Below are 23386 nucleotides of genomic sequence, written 5' to 3'. Positions count from 1 at the left end.
TAGTTAGATTGGGGTACAGTAATGAGTTCCTTAGTAAATTAAAAAGAAATTTCATTCAAACCCTTTTAAAACGTACAGGTACCTACTAGTGTCCTTGCGCCCAGAAGCTCCAGCTTAATTTTTGGAGCCTCCTCATAGGCCTGCAGACGAGCGCAATTAGTGGAAACTCCCAATGGTGATTAATTCACCCTGGGGGCATGGCCAGTTTTGTGGGCGGGGTCTGCTGCTAACGCAATGTTTTTAAAACTAGCACAAAGATGGTGGAAACTCGAGTTGCGCTGAATGCAATTTTTGCTTAAAATTCCGCAATCTTTGTACAGTATATTCTGCCGTGTTTCGTCACATAAGTTATAAACTACAACTCTGACGCTACTGTGTGTATGTTCACTGATTCCATAATTCTTTTACGAAAGGAATGAAAACTTTTGATGACGGAACATCAGATTTCTTTAACAATATTTTTACTAAAACTATGATCGTGAACTTTCTTGAACTTTCTTAGTGAAAGGTGATTTTCATATTGTGAATAAAAAAATATTTATTTTTATTTTTCTATTTACAAAGAAAACATTGACCAAGTACCGCATTACTTACTAAATACACTGCATGAATTCTCTCTTCAGAACCTCTTCCCCAGCCTGATTATTGTACTTCACATATTTTGATGCATACCAGCATTTGTGGTCAGCGCAGAAAGATCATTTAGTGTGTTTAAATGTGTGAAGAACTACCACAACTATGGGTCAGTCAAGACTTAATGGCTTAGCAACTCTTGCCATTGAAAGTGATCTAGCAAGATTAACATGATTGATTTATTTGCTGAGAAAAAGGCAAGAAAAGCACCATTATAAATTGAAAGTCTTAAAATCAGTCCTACGGAAATTCAGAAACTTTTTATTCTATTTCCTTTATTGTATTTTTATCATCACTGGTCAGTTTCATTCATAAACTTGGGGCCCCCTGAGCTTGGGGTTCCAGTACAGTTGTACCCACTGACCCCCCTCTTGTCAGGGCTATTCTAATGTCACATTCTTCACTGAGAAAGCAATTCAAACATGTACCCATTTGACACCCCCCCCCCCCCCCCCCCAGCACAAACCTTGTCTAATTTTTTTTAGCCAAATTAGCTGAGGCTAATTGCAGCATCTCCGTTGGTGCCCTGGCTAAGATCAGGTAATTCAGCATAGCTCAGAAATTGAATGTGGGACCTTCTGGTCTGTGTGGCTCAATGCTATATTGAATGATGCTTTTACCCATGAAGCCATGTGTTCATCCATTTTAACATTTTCTCGCTTAATTTTTTTTTATTTTTTTATTATTACTGAATTATTATGAAACAAATGTCCTTGCTGTTTAGTTTTGTTGATTACTTCAGGATTCTTCTGTGATTAATCTAACGAAAACAACCCGTATTTGTTGTTGATTGTCTTTTTAAAGCATTACATCTGCTGGTCTGATATTCCTGTTCCCCGCATCTCTGTCACCTTTTCCCTGGAGGAACTGGAGGAGATAGAAAAAGACTCTGCTCTTTATGTCAGTCGAATGGAGAGAATAGCTCGTTACAACTCCATCAGCAGAGAGGCAAAGGTGAATAGAAATAAAGCATGTCACTTCCCTATAGATTGTAAATTTTAGTTAACTGAGAGCATAGAATTTTTACCTTGATTTGAAAATTAATTTTTGTAGTTCTGTATAATGGGTGCCAAATGTTCTTGTATATAAACACAAAAAAAATCTTGCATTTAAATTTTGATTTGAAATTGTGTTCATAGTGTTTATATTTTCTGTACTACATTCAAAATGAGAAAATTATAAACCTATTTTTAATTTTAGGAGTCTGTTGGCACAGGAGCTCAGTAAATGTTATTGTAATAGATGCTCATGGTAACATTCTGTAAGTAGTAACTAAAATTTATTGTAATATGAAAAGGTTGTTCCTCTTTTCATACTTGAAATGTTTTGTGGGAAGGGGTAATTTAATGCTATTCAATCATTTTAAATATTTAGATCTTGTGCCACTCCTTTATAACATTTTACGCTGTTTCTTTACTATTTAAAAACATTGGAATTTGCATTTTCAAGACATTTAGGATGCAATTCTTCATGTGTAATATATTGCCTTTGGTTAGTCCATGTTACTGATGTAGCAATAATTTATTCTTCCAGAATCTGAAAAGGGAAATTGCTCAACAGGAGTTGATTGTCCAAGCTCAGCGGACAGCTACAAGAGCCATGGCTACATATAGAAGTATGGTTTGATTCGCAGTAGCACTAGATCTTTTCTGTGAACCACAATGTTAATTGCATCCAGAAGCAATAATTTATAGAGCATCATTACACTATGCAATAATCTAGTTGTCATTTTCAAAATGGAATAATTACTTCTTTCATAATGGGTGCAGAGCTCAGCAATTGCCACCAAGTCCAGGATTTGAGAATGAAGACTATTAATGACAGCAGCACATGCTGCCCATTTGTTAAATCAGGAATTTCTAGAAGTGGAGGGACCCTTCTATTACCATAACAGTATAATATTAACTCAAAAGTTAACTTCTGTTATTTTTATTAAGTTTTCTATAAGCCTTTAAACTCAATTCTGAATCCACTTGTGGCACAGCTGCAGGGTAACTTATCAAGAGCAATGATCCCTCGCCCCACCCCCGCGCCCAAACCCACTGAGGTAATTGTAAAACCCAACTGAGATTATCCCAGCACAGCTTGGGATCTGAACCTAGATCTTGGTATGTATGACTCCGTGCCTAGCAATGCAGAGCCATTTTCCTCTAGGTAGCCAACAGAATTCATAGCGGTACATTTGCACCTTCACCACCTGGGGAGTAACCTGTTGGAGCGGAACACCCGCCTGTTGCAGAGGCCACTTGATTTTCATTTGATTGATTTCAATGGGATAAAAACCAGGCGGGTTCTGCAATGGGCGGACGATTTGCTCTTGTCAGTTTACTGGCCAGGCGGTGAAGTTGAAAATTACCCCCATAGACTAGACCGTTGGAACCATAGAAGCTCTCCCCTTAAAAGATGCAGTGAGCCCTACCTCAATTATGTCCTGTAGCAAAACATTCCATGCTATAACAACTCTCTGCATAAATAAACTTGTTCTCATCTCTCCTCAATCTTGGTGACTACTTTAAACTGCTGACTGCTCATCAGTAACTTCCCAACCAGAGGAAATAGTCTTTCACTATTCACTCTATCAAAACCTTTCATGATTTTGAAAACCTCTAATAAGCCACTCTTGGCCTTCTCTGCTGTAGTGGGAATAGTCCCAATATCTTGAGTCTCTCCTCAAAACTATAATATTTCATCCATGGTATCTGCGATATACACATTCAGGTAATAGTAACAACTTGTAAATAAACTGCAGTCAATTAGAGGTAATTAAATTGTAAATTTAAGGTTGCAGGTCCGAATCCAGAATGAAATCTCTAAGTTTCTTTTTTTTAAAGATTATTTTGCATCTGTAACAAAGTTTGATGAAAGTGGTGTGACTGGTGCTCAAAGTATTTTAGCATCCTACTTTAATTGACTATTATGTAACATAATATAGATAAATAAAATGGGTATGTAGTTGTCAATTAAAAGTATGAATGTTGAAACACTTTGTTAAATGAGCAAATGAAAAACTAGTTAATCTGCATTGAGAATTGTATTTCTTTTGCCACCATTCTTCAAGACTAGTTGCAGCACTACAGTATTGGTGACAGTTTAGGCTGAATATTGAATCTGTACTTGAACTAGGTATTTGCTGTTTACTGTAAGACAATAGTAGATATCTTTATGTACATTGTGCATCCATCATTTGTTGTGATCTTTTTAGCAATGCACTGTACAGCAATGCGAACCACCCAGGTATATAATCTGCAATAAATACAAAACCTGGAGCTGTTTACTGTTATTGAGTACTTTAGAAATTTTGAACTAAATTCATGTCGATAGTAAATATAGTTACCAACAGATGCAATTAGTTGATTTCACTCTGAAATAAAATTGCTGTGGTAGTTTTATTGTAATGTAAATATACTGTAAATCCTGGCGTGCACTACTGAACTGTGGTACTGTCATAACTCTACGGCTTCTCAATCACTGATAGAATCATTTAAATGGCACATTAATTTTTTCCTATTTTTGTGCCCTTTGATCTGTAGATAATCAGATAGCTGCTAGGAAGGCTTTTGATGTAAAGAAGCAGGAGCGATTTCTGGAACTAAAAGAACAATTTGAAAAGGACATAGAGGTGCTCATCTCTTATAATAGGTTCAAATGCCTTTATAATTTCAAACGGAGAATTGGCTTGTTTAATTTCCTGTACGGTTCACTGTGTTTACGAATTATGTCTGTCTAGAAGAAAATCTTCTCCATCATTTAGGTTTACCTTGTTATAAAATAATGAAATGTTGTTGTGAAAATAAGCAACTTCAGGGGAAAAACTGATTAGAAGGTCAAATACAATGAAAAACTTCAGGTGAGCATAGGGTATTGGTCCAATTCCAGTACGGAATACTGAGCAAAAACACTGTGGCCTGTAAAGTCAATATCTTGAGGCATTTATTGGGCACAACTTGTTTATCCACCCTATTGTTTGGTTGAGCATTCAGTGTTTATACCTGTTAGAAGTACACATGCATTTATCATGAGCCTCATTGTTTAAACAAATTTTACATATATTGAAACCAATTAAATGGTTTTATTTTTATTTTGCTTAGCGTCAAAATGCAGTTAAACAACAAGAGACTGAAAAAGATTTAGTGCAGGTTCAAGCGCTTAGAGAGTATGAAGAAAGACGTAAAGCACAAGAGGAAGGATTGGAGAGAAGGGCAAGGTAACTATTTTGTTGAAAATACGTGCAGAATATCTATTTAAAGTTGGGAGGAAGAGAAGACTTAATTTGAAATTAGATTTTTTTTGTCTATTTACAATCCAATTGTATTACATTTTTTCTTGCAGTATGTTATTCTCAACTCAAATAGGATTTCACAATCCTCATTACTTAAAATCCTTATTAAATGATCTTATCAAATCCCTCCTGGAAGTCTATATAGACATGCATAGACACTCCCCTGTCCACCTTATTAGTGACCCCCTCAAAATATTCAACTAGATTACCTGACATTATCCCTCTAACTAGTACCTGTAGTTTACCACCATTCAGCCAATGTTTTTATCCATAGCCAGATTTGCTCCGAATCCCTGCAGCTTTGAGCTTAATTAGTAATCTTTTATGTGGAACTTCATCAAATTCCTTTTGGAAGTTTAAGTACGTAACTTCATACGGTTTACCACAGTCAACTTGGGTTGTCACTTCCTCAAAGAAGTCAAGGAGATTGGTCAGGCAGTATCTTCCCTGTCCAATCCTGTGGTGATTGTTAATTAGGTTGTTGTGCAGGTAACCTTCATTTACTCCTGGTAATTAATTCCATTATTTTACATGGAATTGAAGTAAGACTAATGGGTCTGTAGTTTCCCATGTCTGTTTTGCCACTCTTTTTGAAAATCTGTACCACATTAGCCTACTTCTACTGGTACCTCCCTAATGTCTCTTGGCTCCCTCATAATGATAGTCGATGTCTCGCAAATCTCCTCATTAGTCTATCTCAAAATTCTGAGATAAATACCATCTAATCCTGGGGAATTTATCTGTTTTAAGCCTGTGCAGTTTATCTATGATTTCCATCACATTTATATCAAAAGTCTTGAATTATGCCTTGGTGCTCCCTTTTTTGGGGAGGACATGCTGTTCCTGTCTTAGCTGGTGAATAGTTTGCAGAAGTAATCATATTTACTGTCTTTTGATCTGAAAGACCAACATAGAATTCACAACTAGGTTTGATGGTCATTAAAATGTTTGCATGAACTTGTGCAGCAAATTTTATGATCTATGTTGATGTGTTTTATGTGAGACTGCTCTATCTAACTATTGTTAAATGTGGTGATTCTTCTTAGACAGTCCCTCGGAACCGAGGATGACTTGCTTCCACATTAAAAATGAGTTCGCAGGTGACTGATGAGTCCAATGCGGGACCTACAGTCTCTGTCACAGGTGGGGCAGACGGTGGTTGAACGGGTGGGTGGGGTGCTTGGGTTGACATGCGCTGCCTGCGCTTGGTTTCCGCTTGCTCCCGGCGAAGATGTGATACTATGGAAAGGTGTACATAATGGTAGCAACATCAGAGATATCACTGTTTCTGAAGTTCTTAAGATGTTAATAAACATCAAATCCAACATTTTTTTGTGTTCCCTTGAGTCTGATCTAGATTATATATTTCGTGTTTGGTTAGGGATCATTAGAGTATTGAAAACAAGTTTAAATTTATTTTACTAATTTTCAGGCAACAACTAATTGAACATTACAGCAACTTATCAGAGGAAGCAGCAAGACGAGAACAGAAAGCCCTGTGGAAAATTCAACGGCATAAGTTAGAAACTGCACGCATTGACTTTCTCCTTAATGATCAAAAAAAGCTTCAGGTAGTTGGGCAAATACTTGATTGTAATTTTAACTGTATGACATGTCAAATGTGTTTTTTTAATTTGTCTTTTGCTTGCTTGTTCTTAGATTAACTTTTTTAATGTCTCAGGCATTGCTAGAGAAGTTGCCACTGGGAGAACAAAGAGAGAAATCGGATGTTATTCCTGGATTGGATCTTCAGCATCTTGAACCATTGAATAAAGGTTTTGATTCTCAAGAGTTGAGCTTTGAGGTGCAGTACTACAGCTGCATTTCACCTCCAAATGTTTCCTTTTTCTTTTCTTCCACCCCAAAAAACTTGATAATTGTTGAAAGCTAAGGAACTATGGGATCAAAATCTGTCTCTTTAATTTTAGCAGAAAGAGTGACCTATATTAAAAAGTGGTATTAACGATTTTTTATTCTTGATGTTTTGCTATAATTAGTGAAGAAAGGAATTTTGGACCCATATTGAAAAATGATTTTACTGTTCACTAAAATACTATTGTATAACTTTCTATGTTTCAGGTAGCATCAAATGAAAACAGAATACTCAATAAGAAGGAAAACTTGCCTGCACCAATGAATGAAGGAGCCTCAACAGTCACTGCACAGACTAATTTACTTTCATTCGAAGAAGGGTCTCGACAATCTAAGACTCAAGTTGATGAGGCAGAACCTGGACTTGAAGCTTCCCTTGATGTTGATTCACAATATCTACCCCACAGTAGTAATCCTAGTCAGAAAGAAGTATGCTTGCTTGATCTAAGTTTTGAGGATTTTCTTCCTGAGGAGCAGCAGCAACCTGGAGCTGCCCTTGAAACAGTTAAACAAACCACAGTACTTGATGTGGCACTGAAGGAAATAGGTTCAGAACTATCAAATGAGAAAAAAACCATTGCTATTGACAAAGATGAATATGATTTCAATATTTCTTCAGCAGCATCTCTGGGTGCTCATGGTAAAGCATCACAAGGCAAAAACCTTTCACAGGTGGATTCAAGGACATCTCAGTGGAATGTTCGTGGACATTGTTCCAATTCGCACATCAAAGTTGTAGCGCATACATCGGATAGTAAGACTTCAGGCCCACATGCAAATACTTATGGTCATGTGTCTGATTCAAACCTAAATGTAGGTGAATACGTATCCAATGTTGAACCTGCCAGGCCACGATGGAATATTCATGGGCATGCTTCAGAATCCAACATACAGGTTGGTGAGTACGTTTCAGATATAGAGCAGTCTTGGCCACAAGCAAATATCCATGGGCATGCTTCACAAGCCAATATACAAGTTGGTGATTATGTTTCCAATGTAGAACCACCTAGAGCTAGATGGAACATCCATGGCCATGTGTCACAAGCCAGCATTACGTTTGGCAAAAATATACCCGATACAGAACCATCTGGACCGCATTGGAATATACACAGTCAATCATCACAATCTCGGATTAAAATTGGACAACTTGCATCTGATGTAGAACCTCCTGTACTTGGTTGGCGTTCTTTTGGGCATCCTTCTCAGTCAAATATCAGAATCGGAGAATGGTCACCAGATGTGGAAGCAAATTTGATACCAAGGCAGAAATCTGCTGCTGGTCATTCATCTGATTCTACCATTCAAGACATATTATATAACAAACAATCGCTAGTAGAAATCGTGGTGCCAGATAAATCTGATGAAAAGCGGAATGCTGAAATTGTACACCCTATCATTCCTGAAGAAAGAATCAAAACCACTGAAAAATCCAAACTGGATGCAGCTCTGCCAAGTCCTGAACTTGAGCTAAACGGAAATCAAAACAAAGAACAAGATGAATCACAAGGTAAGAATTGCAAGGCTTTTACTCCTTCAACAGCACAGCTATTTTTATAAGAACTGACGTTTTCTTCTACTCTACTGATAACTGTATAATGTATAAATGGACAACATATAAAGATAACCCATTTTAAATTTTACAGCTAGTCTGAGTTATTCATATCTTACCAAAACTTACATTGATTAGTATGTGAAATGCAGGTTGTTATTATTTTATTTGTAACATACAGATATTTAGATTTCCAATTTACTCTGTTAAATTAGTGAAATATGTTTGTATAGTTGTCCATTAATTATCTTTTGTAGGTACCTGTGAAAATGACATTAATGGTAAAAGTCCAGAAACAACAGTATCTACCCACCCTCTTCAAACTACATGCTTTCAAGATGAGGTATTTTATTTTAAGATACAGAGTTCAATCAATGTTTTGTAATCTGTGGTGTGGCGTTCTTGACCCTTATGTGCTTGCTTGCTTGATGTTCCTGATGTGAAGTGAAATAATAGCCCTGATAACTCCGAGTTGGGTGTGTGAGGGGGAAAGGATTTGCGGACGGGAAACCTGGAAGTAAGGGTTTCGCACAGGTCCTGCTGAATTTAATGGCAGGGCATGGTTTAATTTTTTTTTCAAAAGGTGTCATGCCTGACAGCTAGCCAGATTGACAGGCTGGCTGCCTGTCGGGTGGGAAAGCGGTTGGGGAGCAATTGGGATTTTCGGGGTTTGGATTGGCGGGGTGGGGTGATCGGGATCTCCAGAATTTGGATCGCAGGGTGGAGAGGGCAGGAGATCACGGTGGGTAAACGGGTAAGCTTGGTGGAACGAGGGAAGCACTCTTGTTCCTCCTGGCACAAAAGCAGTGCAATAAAGGCCTTATCTTATGGATCCGGACCTTCCTGCCTCCTTTCATCTGCCGGGTTTCCCGAGGCCTCGGAATCCTGGCCTGCAGGTGTTAAGAACATAAGAAAACATAAGAAATAGAAGCAGGAGTAGGCCAATCGGCCCCTCGAGCCTGCTCCGTCATTCAATAAGATCCTGGCTGACCTGATCCTAACCGCCAATCCACTATCACAGGACTATCTCCTGAATCTAACAGAATTAGACACACGAAATAGGAGCAGGATCAGGCTACACGGCCCCTGGGCCCGCTCCGCTACACACAGGGCCATGACCGATCCGAACCTAGACTCGTGTCCAAATTCCTGCCCGCTGCCCGCTCCCCGTAACCCTTAATTCCCTTCTAGGAAACTGTCTATTTCTGTTTTAAATTTATGTAATGATGTAGCTTCTACAGCTTTTTGGGGTAGCATATTCCATGGACCTACCACCCTCTGAGTGAAGCAGTTCCTCCTCATCTCAGTTTTGAAAGAGCAGCCCCTTTATTCTAAGACTATGCCCCCTAGTTCTAGTTTCACCCATCATCGGGAACATCCTCCCCACATCCACCCGATCCAACCCCTTCACAATCTTATATGTTTCAATAAGATCGCCTCTCATTCTTCTGAACTCCAATGAGTAGAGTCCCAATCTACTCAACCTCTCCTCATATGTCCATCCCCTCATCCCCGGGATTAACCGAGTGAACCTTCTTTGTACTGACTCGAGAGCAAGTATGTCCTTTCTTAAGTATGGACACCAAAACTGTATGCAGTATTCCAGGTGCGGCCTCACCAATACCTTGTACAACTGAAGCAATACCTCCCTATTTTTATATTCTATCCCCCTAGCAATGAAAGCCAACATTCCATTGGCCTTCTTAATCACTTGCTGCACCTGCATACTAACCTTTTGAGTTTCGTGCACCAGGACCCCCAGATCCCTTTGTACTTCAGTACTTTCCAGTTTCTTGCCATTAAGATAATAACTTGCTCTACGATTTTTCCTGCCAAAGTGCATAACTTCACACTTTCCAGTATTGTATTCCATCTGCCAAATCTCTGCCCACTTAGCCTGTCTATGTCCCCTTGCAGGTTTTTTATGTCCTCCTCACTCACTACTTTCCCTCCCATCTTAGTATCATCTGCAAACTTTGATATGTTACACTCGGTCCTCTCCTCCAAATCATTAATATAGATTGTAAAGAGTTGGGGACCCAGCACTGACCCCTGCGGAACACCACTAGTTACTGATTGCCAGTCTGAGAATGAACCATTTATCCCAACTCTCTGCCTTCTGTTAGATAGCCAATCCTCTATCCATGCCAGAATATTACCCCCAATCCCGTGATTTTTTATCTTAAGCAATAATCTTTTGTGTGGCACCTTGTCAAATACCTTTTTGGAAGTCTAAATACACTACGTCCACTGGTTCCCCTTTATCCACCCTATATGTTACTTCCTCAAAGAACTCCAGCAAATTTGTCAAACATGACTTCCCCTTCATAAAACCATGCTGACTTTGTCCTATTAAATTATGATTATCCAAATGTCCTGTTACTGTCTCCTTAATAATGGACTCCAAAATTTTACCTACCACAGATGTTAGGTTAACTGGTCTATAGTTTCCAGCCTTCTGTCTACTGCCCTTTTTTAAATAAGGGTGTTACATTAGCAGTTTTCCAGTCTGCCGGGACCTTTGCCGAGTCCAGGGAGTTTTGGAAAATTATTACCAATGCATCCACAATCCCTACCGCCACTTCCCTCAAGACCCTAGGATGCAAGCCACCAGGTCCAGGTGATTTATCCGCCTTGAGTCCCATTATTTTACCGAGTACCACTTCCTTAGTGATTTTGATTGTGTTTAGCTCCTCCCCCCCCCTTTAGCCCCCCGTTTGTCCAGTGTTGGGATATTCTTAGTGTCTTCTACTGTAAAGACTGATATAAAATATTCATTCAGTGTTTTTGCCATCTCCATATTTCCCACCATTAATTTCCCGGTCTCATCCTCTAAGGGACCAACATTTACTTTAGCCACCCTTTTTCTTTTTATATAACTATAAAAACTCTTACTATCTGTTTTTATATTTTTTGCTAATTTACTTTCATAATCTATCTTCCCTTTCTTAATCAATCTTTTTGTTATTTTTTGCTGTCTTTTAAAGTTTTCCCAATCCTCTCTCCTCCCACTAGATTTGGCTACCTTATATGCCCTTGTTTTTAGTCGAATACTATCCTTAATTTCTTTACTTAGCCATGGATGGCTGTCTTTTCTTTTACATCCTTTTCTTCTCGGTGGAATATATATTTTTTGGAAGTTGTAAAATAACTCCTTAAATGTACACCACTGATCATGTATCGTCTTACCCTTTAATCTATTTTCCCAATCCACTCTACTCAATTCTGCTCTCATACCTTCATAGTCTCCTTTATTCAAGCTTAGCACGCTTGTTTGAGATCCAACCTTTTCACCCTCTAATTGAATATGGAATTCAACCATGTTATGGTCACTCATTCCAAGGGGATCCTTTACTAGGACATTTTTAATTAATCCTGTCTCGTTACACAGGACCAGATCTAAGGTTGCTTGCCCCCTGGTCGGTTCAGTTACATACTGCTCAAGAAACCCATCCCTAATACACTCAATGAACTCATCCTCAAGGCAGCCCTGCCCAATTTGATTTGTCCAATTAATATGATAGTTAAAATCCCCCATAATTATAGATGTTCCCTTATTACAAGCCTCAACTATTTCCTGATTGATACTCCGTCCAACAGAGTTGCCACTGTTCGGAGGCCTATAGACTACGCCCACTAGTGTTTTTTTCCCCTTATTATTCCTTACCTCCACCCAAACTGTTTCATTATCCTGACCTTTTGACCCAATATCATTTCTCTGTATTACAGTGATTCCTTCCTTTATTAACATAGCCACCCCACCTCCCCTTCCTTCCTGCCTGTCCTTCCTGATCGTTAAATAACCTGGTATGTTTAATTCCCAGGCATTGTCACCCTGCAGCCATGTTTCTGTAATGGCCACAAGATCATACCCATATGTAGTTATTTGTGCCATTAACTCATCTATTTTGTTACGAATGCTACGTGCATTCAGATAGAGAACTTTCAAATATGTTTTGTGACACTTAGTTCCTGCTTGTGCCCTTTTTATTACTTTACCTTTTACTCCATACCTTCTGCCCCTTCCTGACACGCTCTGGTTTTTAATTTCCCCACTGCTACCTAAGTCTATGACCTTCGCTGTTGTCATTTTTATTATTTGCTCTCTAGGAACCTCCCCCCCACTAGTTAGTTTAAAGCCCTCTCTACAGCCCTAGTTATATGATCCGCCAGGACTCTAGTCCCAACGGAACAGCTCCCTCCTGCCCCAGTACTGGTGCCAGTGTCCCAGGAAGCAAAACCCATTTCTCCCACACCAGTCTTTGAGCCACGCATTTAACTCTCTAATTTTATTTGTCCTAGCCAAATTCGCTCGTGGCTCAGGTACCCTTGTGGTTCTGCTTTTTAATTTGGCCCCTAGCTGCTCAAACTCCCTCAGCAGAACCTCCTTCCTTGTCCTATCTATGTCGTTGGTACCAACATGGACCACGACAACTGGATCCTCCCCCTCCAAGTTTCTCTCCAGTCCAGAGGAGATGTCCTTAACCCTGGCACCGGGCAGGCAACACAGCCTTCGGGACTCTCGCTCTCGGCTGCAAAGAACTCTATCTATCCCCCTAACGATACTATCCCCTACCACTACAACATTTCTTTTAACTCCCCCCACTTGAATGGCCCCCCGCTCCACGGTGCTGTGGCCAGGTTGCTCATCCTCCCCGCAGTCCCTGTTCCCATCCTCACAGGGAGTAAGAGCCTCGAACCTGTTGGACAAGTGCAAGGGCTGCGGCTCCTCCAACACTACCTCCTGGATCCCCGTACCTGCCTGACTTCTAGTCACACCATCCTGACCCTGGCCACGGACTACATCTGAATTAATTAATCTAATTGGTGTGAATACCTCGTGATACACAGAGTCCAGGTAACTCCCCCCCCCCCCCCCCCCCTCCTCCCTGATGTGTCTGTGTTTGAAGCTCGGACTCCAGCTCTTCAACACGGAGCCGGAATTCCTCGAGCAGCCAACACTTACTGCAAATGTGATCACCGTGAGCATCAATGGTGTCCACGAGCTCCCACATATTGCAGCAGCAACACATCACCTGATCTCCCATTCTATGTAATTAATTAAATTTATTAATATTATTCTTAAATACCCTCTGCCCCGATTCTAGATGGTGAATATCACACCTTAGAAACTATAAACCAAAGAGATTTAAGCTTAAAAAGGGAGAAATACTTACCAACCAATCACTTACCTGCTTTCTGGTGACGTCACACTTGGATTACTTTTTACCTCTCTCCTTCCCTCCGAGTCCCGAGTTCGGAGACTGGTAGGCCTTACCTGGTCTCTGGGGCCTTTTATAGCCCCGCTCTGCCGCTCGAGATTCCCGCCGACGCTGTGAGGCATTACCTGGTCTCTGGGGCCTTTTATAGCCCCACTCTGCCGCTCGAGATTCCCGCCGACGCTGTGAGGCCTTACCTGGTCTCTGGCGCCTTTTATAGCCTCGCTCTGCCGCTCGAGATTCCCGCCGACGCTAAATAAAAGCTAAATAAATTTTAAAAATAAAAGCGAAGCTAAAATGGAGGCACCAGCCTCCTGAAAATATTTTAGTGACTGGCTCGCCGCCTAAGAGCGGGTTGGTCGCTCACCTCCGTTAAAACCGAAAGTGAGCGGGTTGGGGTCGGGTTTCCCTTTTTAAAATTTTAAAATCTTTTTAACACTTTTTTAATACAAAAAAGCCTAAAAATATTGTACAAAAATAGTAAATTCAGAATTCAATGAGTTCCCCTCCAAGTCACACACCGTCCTAACTTAGACATGTATTTCATCCCTTTATCTTTGTTGGGTCAATATCATAAATTCCCTACCTAACATCATTGTTGAGTAGAGTGGATTGGGGAAATAAATTAAAGGGTAAGACGATACATGATCAGTGGTGTACATTGAAGGAGTTATTTTACAACTTCCAAAAAAAAAATATTCCACTGAGAAGAAAAGGGTGTAAAAGAAAAGACAGCCATCCGTGGCTAAGTAAAGAAATTAAGGATAGTATTCGACTAAAAACAAGGGCATATAAGGTAGCCAAATCTAGTGGGAGGATAGAGGATTGGGAAAACTTTAAAAGACAGCAAAAAATAACAAAGATTGATTAAGAAAGGGAAGATAGATTATGAAAGTAAATTAGCAAAAAATATAAAAACAGATAGTAAGAGTTTTTATAGTTATATAAAAAGAAAAAGGGTGGCTAAAGTAAATGTTGGTCCCTTAGAGGATGAGACCGGGAAATTAATGGTTGGAAATATGGAGATGGCAAAAACACTGAATATTTTATATCAGTCTTTACAGTAGAGGACACTAAGAATATCCCAACACTGGACAAACGGGGGGGCTAAAGGGGGGGAGGAGCTAAACACGATCAAAATCACTAAGGAAGTGGTACTCGGTAAAATAATGGGATTCAAGGCGGATAAATCACCTGGACCTGATGGCTTACATCCTAGGGTCTTGAGGGAAGTGGCGGTAGGGATTGTGGATGTATTGGTAATAATTTTCCAAAACTCTCTGGACTCGGCAAAGGTCCCGGCAGACTGGAAAACTGCTAATGTAACACCCTTATTTAAAAAGGGCAGTAGACAGAAGGCTGGAAACTATAGACCGGTTAACCTAACATCTGTGGTAGGTAAAATTTTGGAGTCCATTATTAAGGAGACAGTAACAGGACATTTGGATAATCGTAATTTAATAGGACAAAGTCAGCATGGTTTTATGAAGGGGAAGTCATGTTTGACAAATTTGCTGGAGTTCTTTGAGGAAGTAACATATAGGGTGGATAAAGGGGAACCAGTGGACGTAGTGTATTTAGACTTCCAAAAGGTATTTGACAAGGTGCCACACAAGATTATTGCTTAAGATAAAAAATCACGGGATTGGGGGTAATATTCTGGCATGGATAGAGGATTGGCTATCTAACAGAAGGCAGAGAGTTGGGATAAATGGTTCATTCTCAGACTGGCAATCAGTAACTAGTGGTGTTCCGCAGGGGTCAGTGCTGGGTCCCCAACTCTTTACAATCTATATTAACGATTTGGAGGAGGGGACCAAGTGTAACATATCAAAGTTTGCAGATGATACTAAGATGGGAGGGAAAGTAGTGAGTGAGGAGGACATAAAAAACCTGCAAGGGGACATAGACAAGCTAAGTAAGTGGGCAGAGATTTGGCAGATGGAATACAATACTGGAAAGTGTGAGGTTATGCACTTTGGCAGGAAAAATCGTAGAGCAAGTTATTATCTTAATGGCAAGAAACTGGAAAGTACTGAAGTACAAAGGGATCTGGGGGTCCTGGTGCACGAAACTCAAAAGGTTAGTACGCAGGTGCAGCAAGTGATTAAGAAGGCCAATGGAATGTTGGCTTTCATTGCTAGGGGGATAGAATATAAAAATAGGGAGGTATTGCTTCAGTTGTACAAGGTATTGGTGAGACCGCACCTGGAATACTGCATACAGTTTTGGTGTCCATACTTAAGAAAGGACATACTTGCTCTCGAGTCAGTACAAAGAAGGTTCACTCGGTTAATCCCGGGGATGAGGGGATGGACATATGAGGAGAGGTTGAGTAGATTGGGACTCTACTCATTGGAGTTCAGAAGAATGAGAGGCGATCTTATTGAAACATATAAGATTGTGAAGGGGTTGGATCGGGTGGATGCGGGGAGGATGTTCCCGATGATGGGTGAAACTAGAACTAGGGGGCATAATCTTAGAATAAGGGGCTGCTCTTTCAAAACTGAGATGAGGAGGAACTACTTCACTCAGAGGGTGGTAGGTCCATGGAATATGCTGCCCCAAAAAGCTGTAGAAGCTACATCATTACATAAATTTAAAACAGAAATAGACAGTTTCCTAGAAGTAAAGGGAATTAAGGGTTACGGGGAGCGGGCAGGAATTTGGACATGAGTCTAGGTTCGGATCGGTCATGGCCCTGTGGGTAGCGGAGCGGGCCCAGGGGCCGTGTAGCCTGATCCTGCTCCTATTTCGTGTGTCTAATTCTGTTAGATTCAGGAGATGGTTCTGTGATAGTAGATTGGCGGTTAGGATCAGATCAGCCATGATCTTATTGAATGGCGGAGCAGGCTCGAGGGGCCGATTGGCCTACTCCTGCTCCTATTTCTTATGACTTATTGTGAAAGCACCCATCACCACTAGGACTTCAGTGGTTGAAGAAGAAGGCCTACCAATACCTTCTCCGAACAACTCGGGATGGGCAATAAATACGGCCTTGTCGGCATCGGCCACATCCAGAGAACAATTATTTTTTTTAATTACTACTAATAACACCACAGTAATACTTTAAGGAAAAATCAATGTTACAGTTTTAAGTGCTTTAATAATTTTACTTTTTTAAAAATTCATTCTCTGGATGTAGGCAGTGCTGACGAGGCCGACATTTATCACCCACCCTTCGTTACCCTGAGAAGGTTATAAATCTTTGTAGCAGTTTGATATAACTGAGGGGCTTGCTAGGTCACTTCAGAGGGCAGTTTAGAGGTGGGACTAGAGTCACATGTAGGCCAGACTGGGTAATGTTGGCTGGTTTCCTCTCCTAATGGACTTTAGTGAACTGTGGGGGTTTATAACAACCCGACTGCTTCATGGGCACTTTTTACTGAGGCCAGGTTTTTATTTCCAGATTTTTTTTTTTAACTGAATCCAAATGATCAAACTGCCATGGTAGGATTTGAACTTGTGTTCTCTGGATAGTTAATCCCGGTCTCTGGATTACTAGCCCAGAAACATACCCACTACATACCCTATACCCTTTTCAGTATGATTATGGTAAATGATTTGATTCTTTATGGTATGTCACTATGCTTGAATTTTCTATTCCAAAATATGTCATCAGCACATCCACAAGGCCCTCTTAACCCAAAGAATTTCCAAATCAGCGCAAATGGTTTTTTACTTAGTAGATTTTATTCATGAGCTTATGTTATTGAATTTTATTTGTAAAATATTTCTCCAAATCATTTTTTTGGCATTGGCATATCATTTACAAAAATGATGACTATGGATGGTGAATAATTATGTTCTTCTATCCTTTAGAATAAAGATCCTTTAGAACTACAGAAGACTTGTTTTCAAGAAAGAAATATACATGGCCATCACTCAAATTCTACTGTGCAAGTCCTGATGTATCCAGCAACTGACCGTTTGAGTTTTGCAATGGAGCCTATCCAAGAAGCAGCGACAGAAAGTTCTACATGGGAGAAAGAACAGGCCTATCTCAAAACCTTGGCAGACCAGTACTGTGTAGAACAGTACCAGGACAACTATGAATTGATGTGTAAGCGTTCAGTGTTTAAAGAATTAATTGGAACTTTAACATTTTGATGCTTGGCATTGGAAGCATTAGTTTATATCTATTTTAATGTTAATAGGGCTGTACTTTTTAGTGGTAAAAGATGCTGAAGACTTTTTTCCCTTTTATCCCTGTTTTAGAGAGAGGGCCGCCTTCGACACCCTCTGGTTGAAGTGGAGTATTCGTGGGATTACTGGCTCCTATCATTAATGCCTCTATTTGGTCCAAAAATGTGCGAGTTAGGTTGATTGGCTATGATAAATTGACCCTTAGTGTTAGGGGGATTAAATACGTGGGGTTACGGGAATCGGGTGGGATATGTGTCGGTGCAGGCTTGATGGGCCGAAATGGCCTCTATCTGCACTGTGGGGTTTCTGTGATTCTGTGAAGTGACCCCTGTGGTTTTAATGTAGACACCAAATTTTAATTTCTAGTGGTTCAATAAAATGTTATGATTTTCCTTTCATGCTGATTTAACACTGCCCCCTAAGTAACGAGAGCAATTACTGAATTATCTGTCTACTCAAACCTATATTGGTGTGAAATGAGTTCTCTTTAATTTTGCCATTAATGTATTAATCTCTGATAATATATACCAGTGGCCATTAGTAGGGAAATTTGAAGTGATTTCTCTTTAGTTTAAATATAGGTGAGGATTTGATGCAGCTGGGGTAGGAGGAATCTTGCAGGAAATCGGGAAATAGATCAGTAACTTTGGCATCAGTGATAAAAAGCAGACGTGCTTGAAGGGATCACTTTGCCTTATGTCTGCTATGAAATTAGTATTTAAATTGACCTACGTGGCTCATTTAAAAACCTTCTGTCCAGCATAAGTGTTTTTAATTTGCATGCTATTTCTAAGCCTTTTCCCTTTATTTCCTGGAGGATCCTAAGGTGTATCATATCTTGCTAGGGTGACTTGTAGAAATTTAAGGGTAAATTCACCGCGTCCCCCCTGCCAGTGGGGGAACTACAGGAAACTTTTTTATCCGGGACCGACGTGGTGCCGGTTCATCAAAAATTCCGGATAACTGAAAGCTATAGTAAAAGATACGGAGCTGAGAGCTCCATATAAAGCAACAAACCCTGTTGCTTAGCAACAGGTTCAGAACAATGGCCACAAGTTCCAAGCGTCTCTGTAGCTTAGCAACAGCTGCAGCCACACCCTTGCACAGCAACAGATCGAGGAAGGCAAGTAATAAAACTTACCTGAACCCACTCCTGAATTTTGCCGGTTAACCGAGATTTCCGGTTATTTAGGTGCCGGTAAATCGAAAGTTTCCTGTATACTCAAAAGGGAGCGTGGGATGGAAATAGGGCTACAAGATTGTGGCACCGATTCTCTTAACCTGTGCTCCCCTTGAGTGAAGTTCCACACTGGCAACACATGATTGGTGAATTTATCTTTTAATTCTTTGGACTTGATTTTAACTTTCCGCACATTATTTGTTCCAGCTGAACCGCCCATTTCACACCTGCTGCAGAATGTAATAACTGAGCCCTATTTATTGCCCTTGGATCCTTCTGTGCGTAGAGCAACAGATGCAACAGCAGTGCAAGCAAGCAGTCTTATCTCACTTCCAGTACTGATGAAGCATTCCATTACATCACCTCTTATAGCTCAGTAAGTGTTTTTGACTGAAACAACTATTATCATAATTGCAGTTTGTTTAAGTTAGCGAGGTAGCTCAGCAAGTTATCAGTCGGGGCTTCCGACTCTCGGCTACTTCTCACTGATTCGTTGAAACTGCCTGGACTGGCCATTTTATTTAAACCCCCAAAAAAGTGCTAGGAAAAGTAATTGGAGAAAGAGAGCAATGAAACTTCAAATTTAAAGATGATATGAGTTTTTATTATTTCAACACTTCAATTTACAACTTTTGTTGTAATGGACAAAATTTGAACGTTTCAAAGCACATTCGGCAGTCATAGGATAAGATTACTGTACTTAATACTGATTTTTTTTTTTTTAAACAGTATTACGTGTGTCAAAATGGCCACCGATACTAAAGGGTTAATATTCATCTTGAGAACATTCTGCGTATAGTTTTTTTTTCCTGAGTTTTACTTGTAACATTGCCTTTTTTTAAATAACCTTTTTTTCCCCTTTACAAATTCTTTAGTGCTTCTCTGGTAAATAAAGCCATAGTCGATTATTTATTTGTGGAACTGAACATTGAACAGAACTTTGAAGCACTGAGACATTTCCTGTTGATGGAAGATGGCGAGTTTGCCCAATCACTTAGTGATCTGCTCTTCGAAAAGGTATTGATTTGCATGGGGTAATTTTAACTTTTGGTGATGGTGTAAAATGGATGATATCGAATCAACCACCAATTACACTCCTCTTCCAATTTTTGCTTAAAGTTAAGTTTTCATTTAATAAATTCCCATAACTTCAACCCTGTGAGTTGGAAAATCCCAATTGTGAAGTGAATTGAAATGGTTCTTTTTCTTTCAATAGCTTGGATCGGGACAGACACCTGGGGAACTTCTGAATCCTTTAGTTCTCAATTCGATCTTGAACAAAGCATTGCAGTATAGTCTTCATGGAGACTCTAAGCTAGCCTCTAATCTGACCTTTGCCCTTAAATACCTGCCGGAAATGTTCAAGCCCAATGCACCAGATGCCTTGAACTGCTTGGAACTAAGATACAAGGTGAGAATGTTTTCTTACAATGAAAAATACTTTACATTTCTAATATTTTCTTTCCTGAAAGTTATTTGAATGATTTAGTACATTTTCATTTAGACAATTTCTGAGTGTCAATAAACAATTACAAAAATAACAGGATCTTCAATTGCAGACTAGGTTGTTAACAGAAATGGTGCAAAATGAGGGCCAAGCAATTTAATTTTGCAATACTTATAAATTGAGTTATACTGAAATTGGAGAAAGAGCAAATAATGAGGAACAATACAACGTGCTTCAAAAGGATTTGGATCTTTTGGGACACTGAGCCAGTAGATAGCAGATGCAATTCAATGTAGACATAACTAGTAACTAAAATTAGTATATGTTTAATGAAGCAGTCACACATAATCCTGATCAGGAAGAGTACTATGAAAATATTGCTCAGAAATATCATTCTGGTGCATTGCTTCAACGAGACAAAAAATCGTAATAAACTAAGTTGCATTAGCAGTGGGATAAAATTGCAAATTAAAAGTAATATTGTTACTGTACAGTGACTCATTATACTTGCCTGCAGTACTGTGCTGTACTGGTCACCACACTATAGGAATGCTATTATTGTCTTTGGGAAAACGCTACATAAGACACCAAGATGAGACCAGGTTTTAGGAATCTGAAGTAAAAATGGAAGAATTGAGGCTTGTTCTTATCAAAAATGATGACCTATGTTTCCAAACTTCTGAAAAAGATGAAGTTGATTCAGACAATCTCACTGACAAAGGTTTCAAATACTAGGGATCTTAATTCATTTTGATGGTTAGGAGTAAAGGGGAAATTTGACAGTGCTATTTCATCCAAAGGGTAAGAAAAATATATGTTTCTAACTAAGACAATTGAAGCTATTGGTATAAATGAATTCAATGGACAACTAGATGTATTTTTGAAGAAAGAATGAATTGATTGACAATGAGAAGGTACGAAGATGGGATTGAGATCAAACAAAGAGGTGGGCTTTTTAGGTTCAATTACCCTTTTGTTGTTCCTAAAATTTCTTATGAATAAATATTGAACAAATTCAAAATAAACTGACTAATCCTGTCAGACAAGTGCCTACTAAAGCAAAAATGAGCTGTCTAGTCCTTAAGCTCTGGCATTCTCTAAACCTCTCTACCCCTCTCTCCTTTTAAGACGCTTTTGGTCATCTGCCCTAATTTCTCCTCATGTAGCTCGGTGTTAAATGTTGTTTTATAACACTCCTGTGAAGCGCCTTGGGACATTTTACTATGTTAAAGGCGCTATAGAAAATCAAGTTGTTTATGCAAGTGGAAAATATTATATATTCAAAAGTAAAATAAATGTTAAAAGAAGTACAATAAGTCATCATTGTGGTAATGCATCCTTTGAATAAAAGCACTTTGCTTTATTTAAATTTGGTGATATCCAAAATGGCTTGTGATGTGATGTTTCACTCCAGTCATGTTAACTGATTTGTCATCAGAATAGAATTTCACAATGCTTCATTAGAGAAGATATGCATGAATTGTAGCTCCCAAAAGTAGTGAAAAGACCACTGTGAAATGCCAGTAAGTATACCGATGTTCCTTTTAGAATTAAGGGGAAGTTGTGTAGAAATACACTTAAGTTCTGAAACTTATACCACAGTGGTATATCATAGCTGCAGTCTTACCCAGTCTCACTGATGTACATTTTACTTCTTTTCCCTGGTATGCTTGTGTAGGTGAATTGGCCCCTCAACATTGTGATCACTGAAAGCTGCATGAACAAGTACAACAAGATCTTCTCTTTTCTGCTGCAGCTAAAGCATATGGTCTGGACACTAAAAGATGTTTGGTTCCATTTAAAACGTACAGGTGAGAAAAATATTGTTGAACGTGTATTGAGGATCATTGAATTATTGCAGGAAATAGTCTGTAAGAATGTGTTTAGAAGGATTTACTGGTAATGTTTATTTGCTACAATTAAAGACACAAGATTAGGTTGAAGCGAGAACATGGATTACATATTAAATAACAATGTGCGTGAGGTAATGGATTAGGAAAACAAACTGGGGGTTTGATGGATAAGTCATTAGCATAGCCAATTCAATACTTGTAGGCGGTGAAAAAAGTGAATAAAATGTTAGTTGTGTAGCATTAGAAAGGGGAAACCAAGGGCACAAAGGATTGGGAGAGACGGATAGCACTAAAGCAAGAAATAGTAAGGTATTAGGTGGGGTCAGACTAAGAGAGAACACAGGATGGCCTAAGATAAGTGTACAGTGTATGTATGTGAACGCACGAAGCATAGTAAATAAGGTTGGTGAGCTGCGGGCACAAATAGCTACATGGGAATATGATGTTGTGGCAATAACGGAGACCTGACTCAAAAAAGGGCAGGATTGGGGATTAAATATTCCTGGATATAGGGGCCTAAATGGGGCGCCAGTCTCTCCAGGGCGCCGGAAGTGCCGCCCTGGAAGGAGTCGCGAACGCCCACCGGAAATTCAGTTTCAGCGCCCCAGACGGAAGCGTGGCGCTACTCAAGGCGCCCCGCATCCGTCTTGGGGCGCTGCAACTGAAGTTCGCAGCGCAACGTGCGGCACGGCACGCTGCAGTACTGCAGGCCTTCCTCCCCTTAAAGGGGAGGGGCCTGCTGCAGCGCGATCTGAGATCGCGAGTGCCGGCAAAAGAGCCCGGCACCGAGGAGAAGTGCCGGGCTCTTGGGAGACAGCCGGCACAACGCGGGGGGGTGCTCAGGAAGCCGGGGACGGCTGCGCGAAGAGGTGCTGGCAGGCGGCCAGCAAAAAAAATGGCCACCCTGCACCTCAGCGGCTCTACCGCCGCAGGTAGGCCCCCCTGAACTGGTCGCAAATTGTGACCGGCGTTACAGCGGGGGGCGCTACCAAATTTAGCAATCTGGGCAGTAGCGGGGCGCTGCGCACACCGATGACGTCATCGGTGGCGGCGCAGCGCTACCGGCTAACGCTGCCATTAGTGCCCCGCTAAATTTCACGGGAGGCGTGGCCAGTGGCACTACACCCACTAAGTGCCCTTTTTGGGCGCTAACCACACCGAATTTCTAGGCCCCGGTGTTCGCGAAAGATAGGGAAGGAAAGATAGGA

General features: G+C 40.2%; 1 protein-coding gene across 4 annotated transcripts in view; it reads left to right on the top strand.

Moving 5' to 3' along the window:
• Positions 1-23386, top strand: part of tubgcp6 (tubulin gamma complex component 6) — a 62863-nt gene that overhangs the window by 31401 nt on the left and 8076 nt on the right. For 3 of the 4 annotated variants that reach the window (XM_086010341.1, XM_086010338.1, XM_086010340.1), the window contains 13 exons: positions 1438-1587; positions 2167-2248; positions 4164-4252; positions 4722-4837; positions 6345-6483; positions 6594-6716; positions 6992-8291; positions 8591-8676; positions 17375-17615; positions 19086-19254; positions 19754-19895; positions 20095-20289; positions 22004-22136. In XM_086010341.1, the coding sequence (XP_085866467.1) occupies positions 1438-1587; positions 2167-2248; positions 4164-4252; positions 4722-4837; positions 6345-6483; positions 6594-6716; positions 6992-8291; positions 8591-8676; positions 17375-17615; positions 19086-19254; positions 19754-19895; positions 20095-20289; positions 22004-22136 (2965 nt within the window). The remainder of the gene's footprint in view (positions 1-1437; positions 1588-2166; positions 2249-4163; positions 4253-4721; positions 4838-6344; positions 6484-6593; positions 6717-6991; positions 8292-8590; positions 8677-17374; positions 17616-19085; positions 19255-19753; positions 19896-20094; positions 20290-22003; positions 22137-23386) is intronic. The other variant, XM_086010342.1, reaches the window with a different exon arrangement.

This window comes from Somniosus microcephalus, chromosome 17, assembly GCF_052327205.1.
Source record: "Somniosus microcephalus isolate GS21.2 chromosome 17, FLI_Smic_1.0, whole genome shotgun sequence".
NCBI lineage: Eukaryota > Metazoa > Chordata > Chondrichthyes > Squaliformes > Somniosidae > Somniosus > Somniosus microcephalus.
This window is presented reverse-complemented; position numbering and strand designations above follow the sequence as displayed.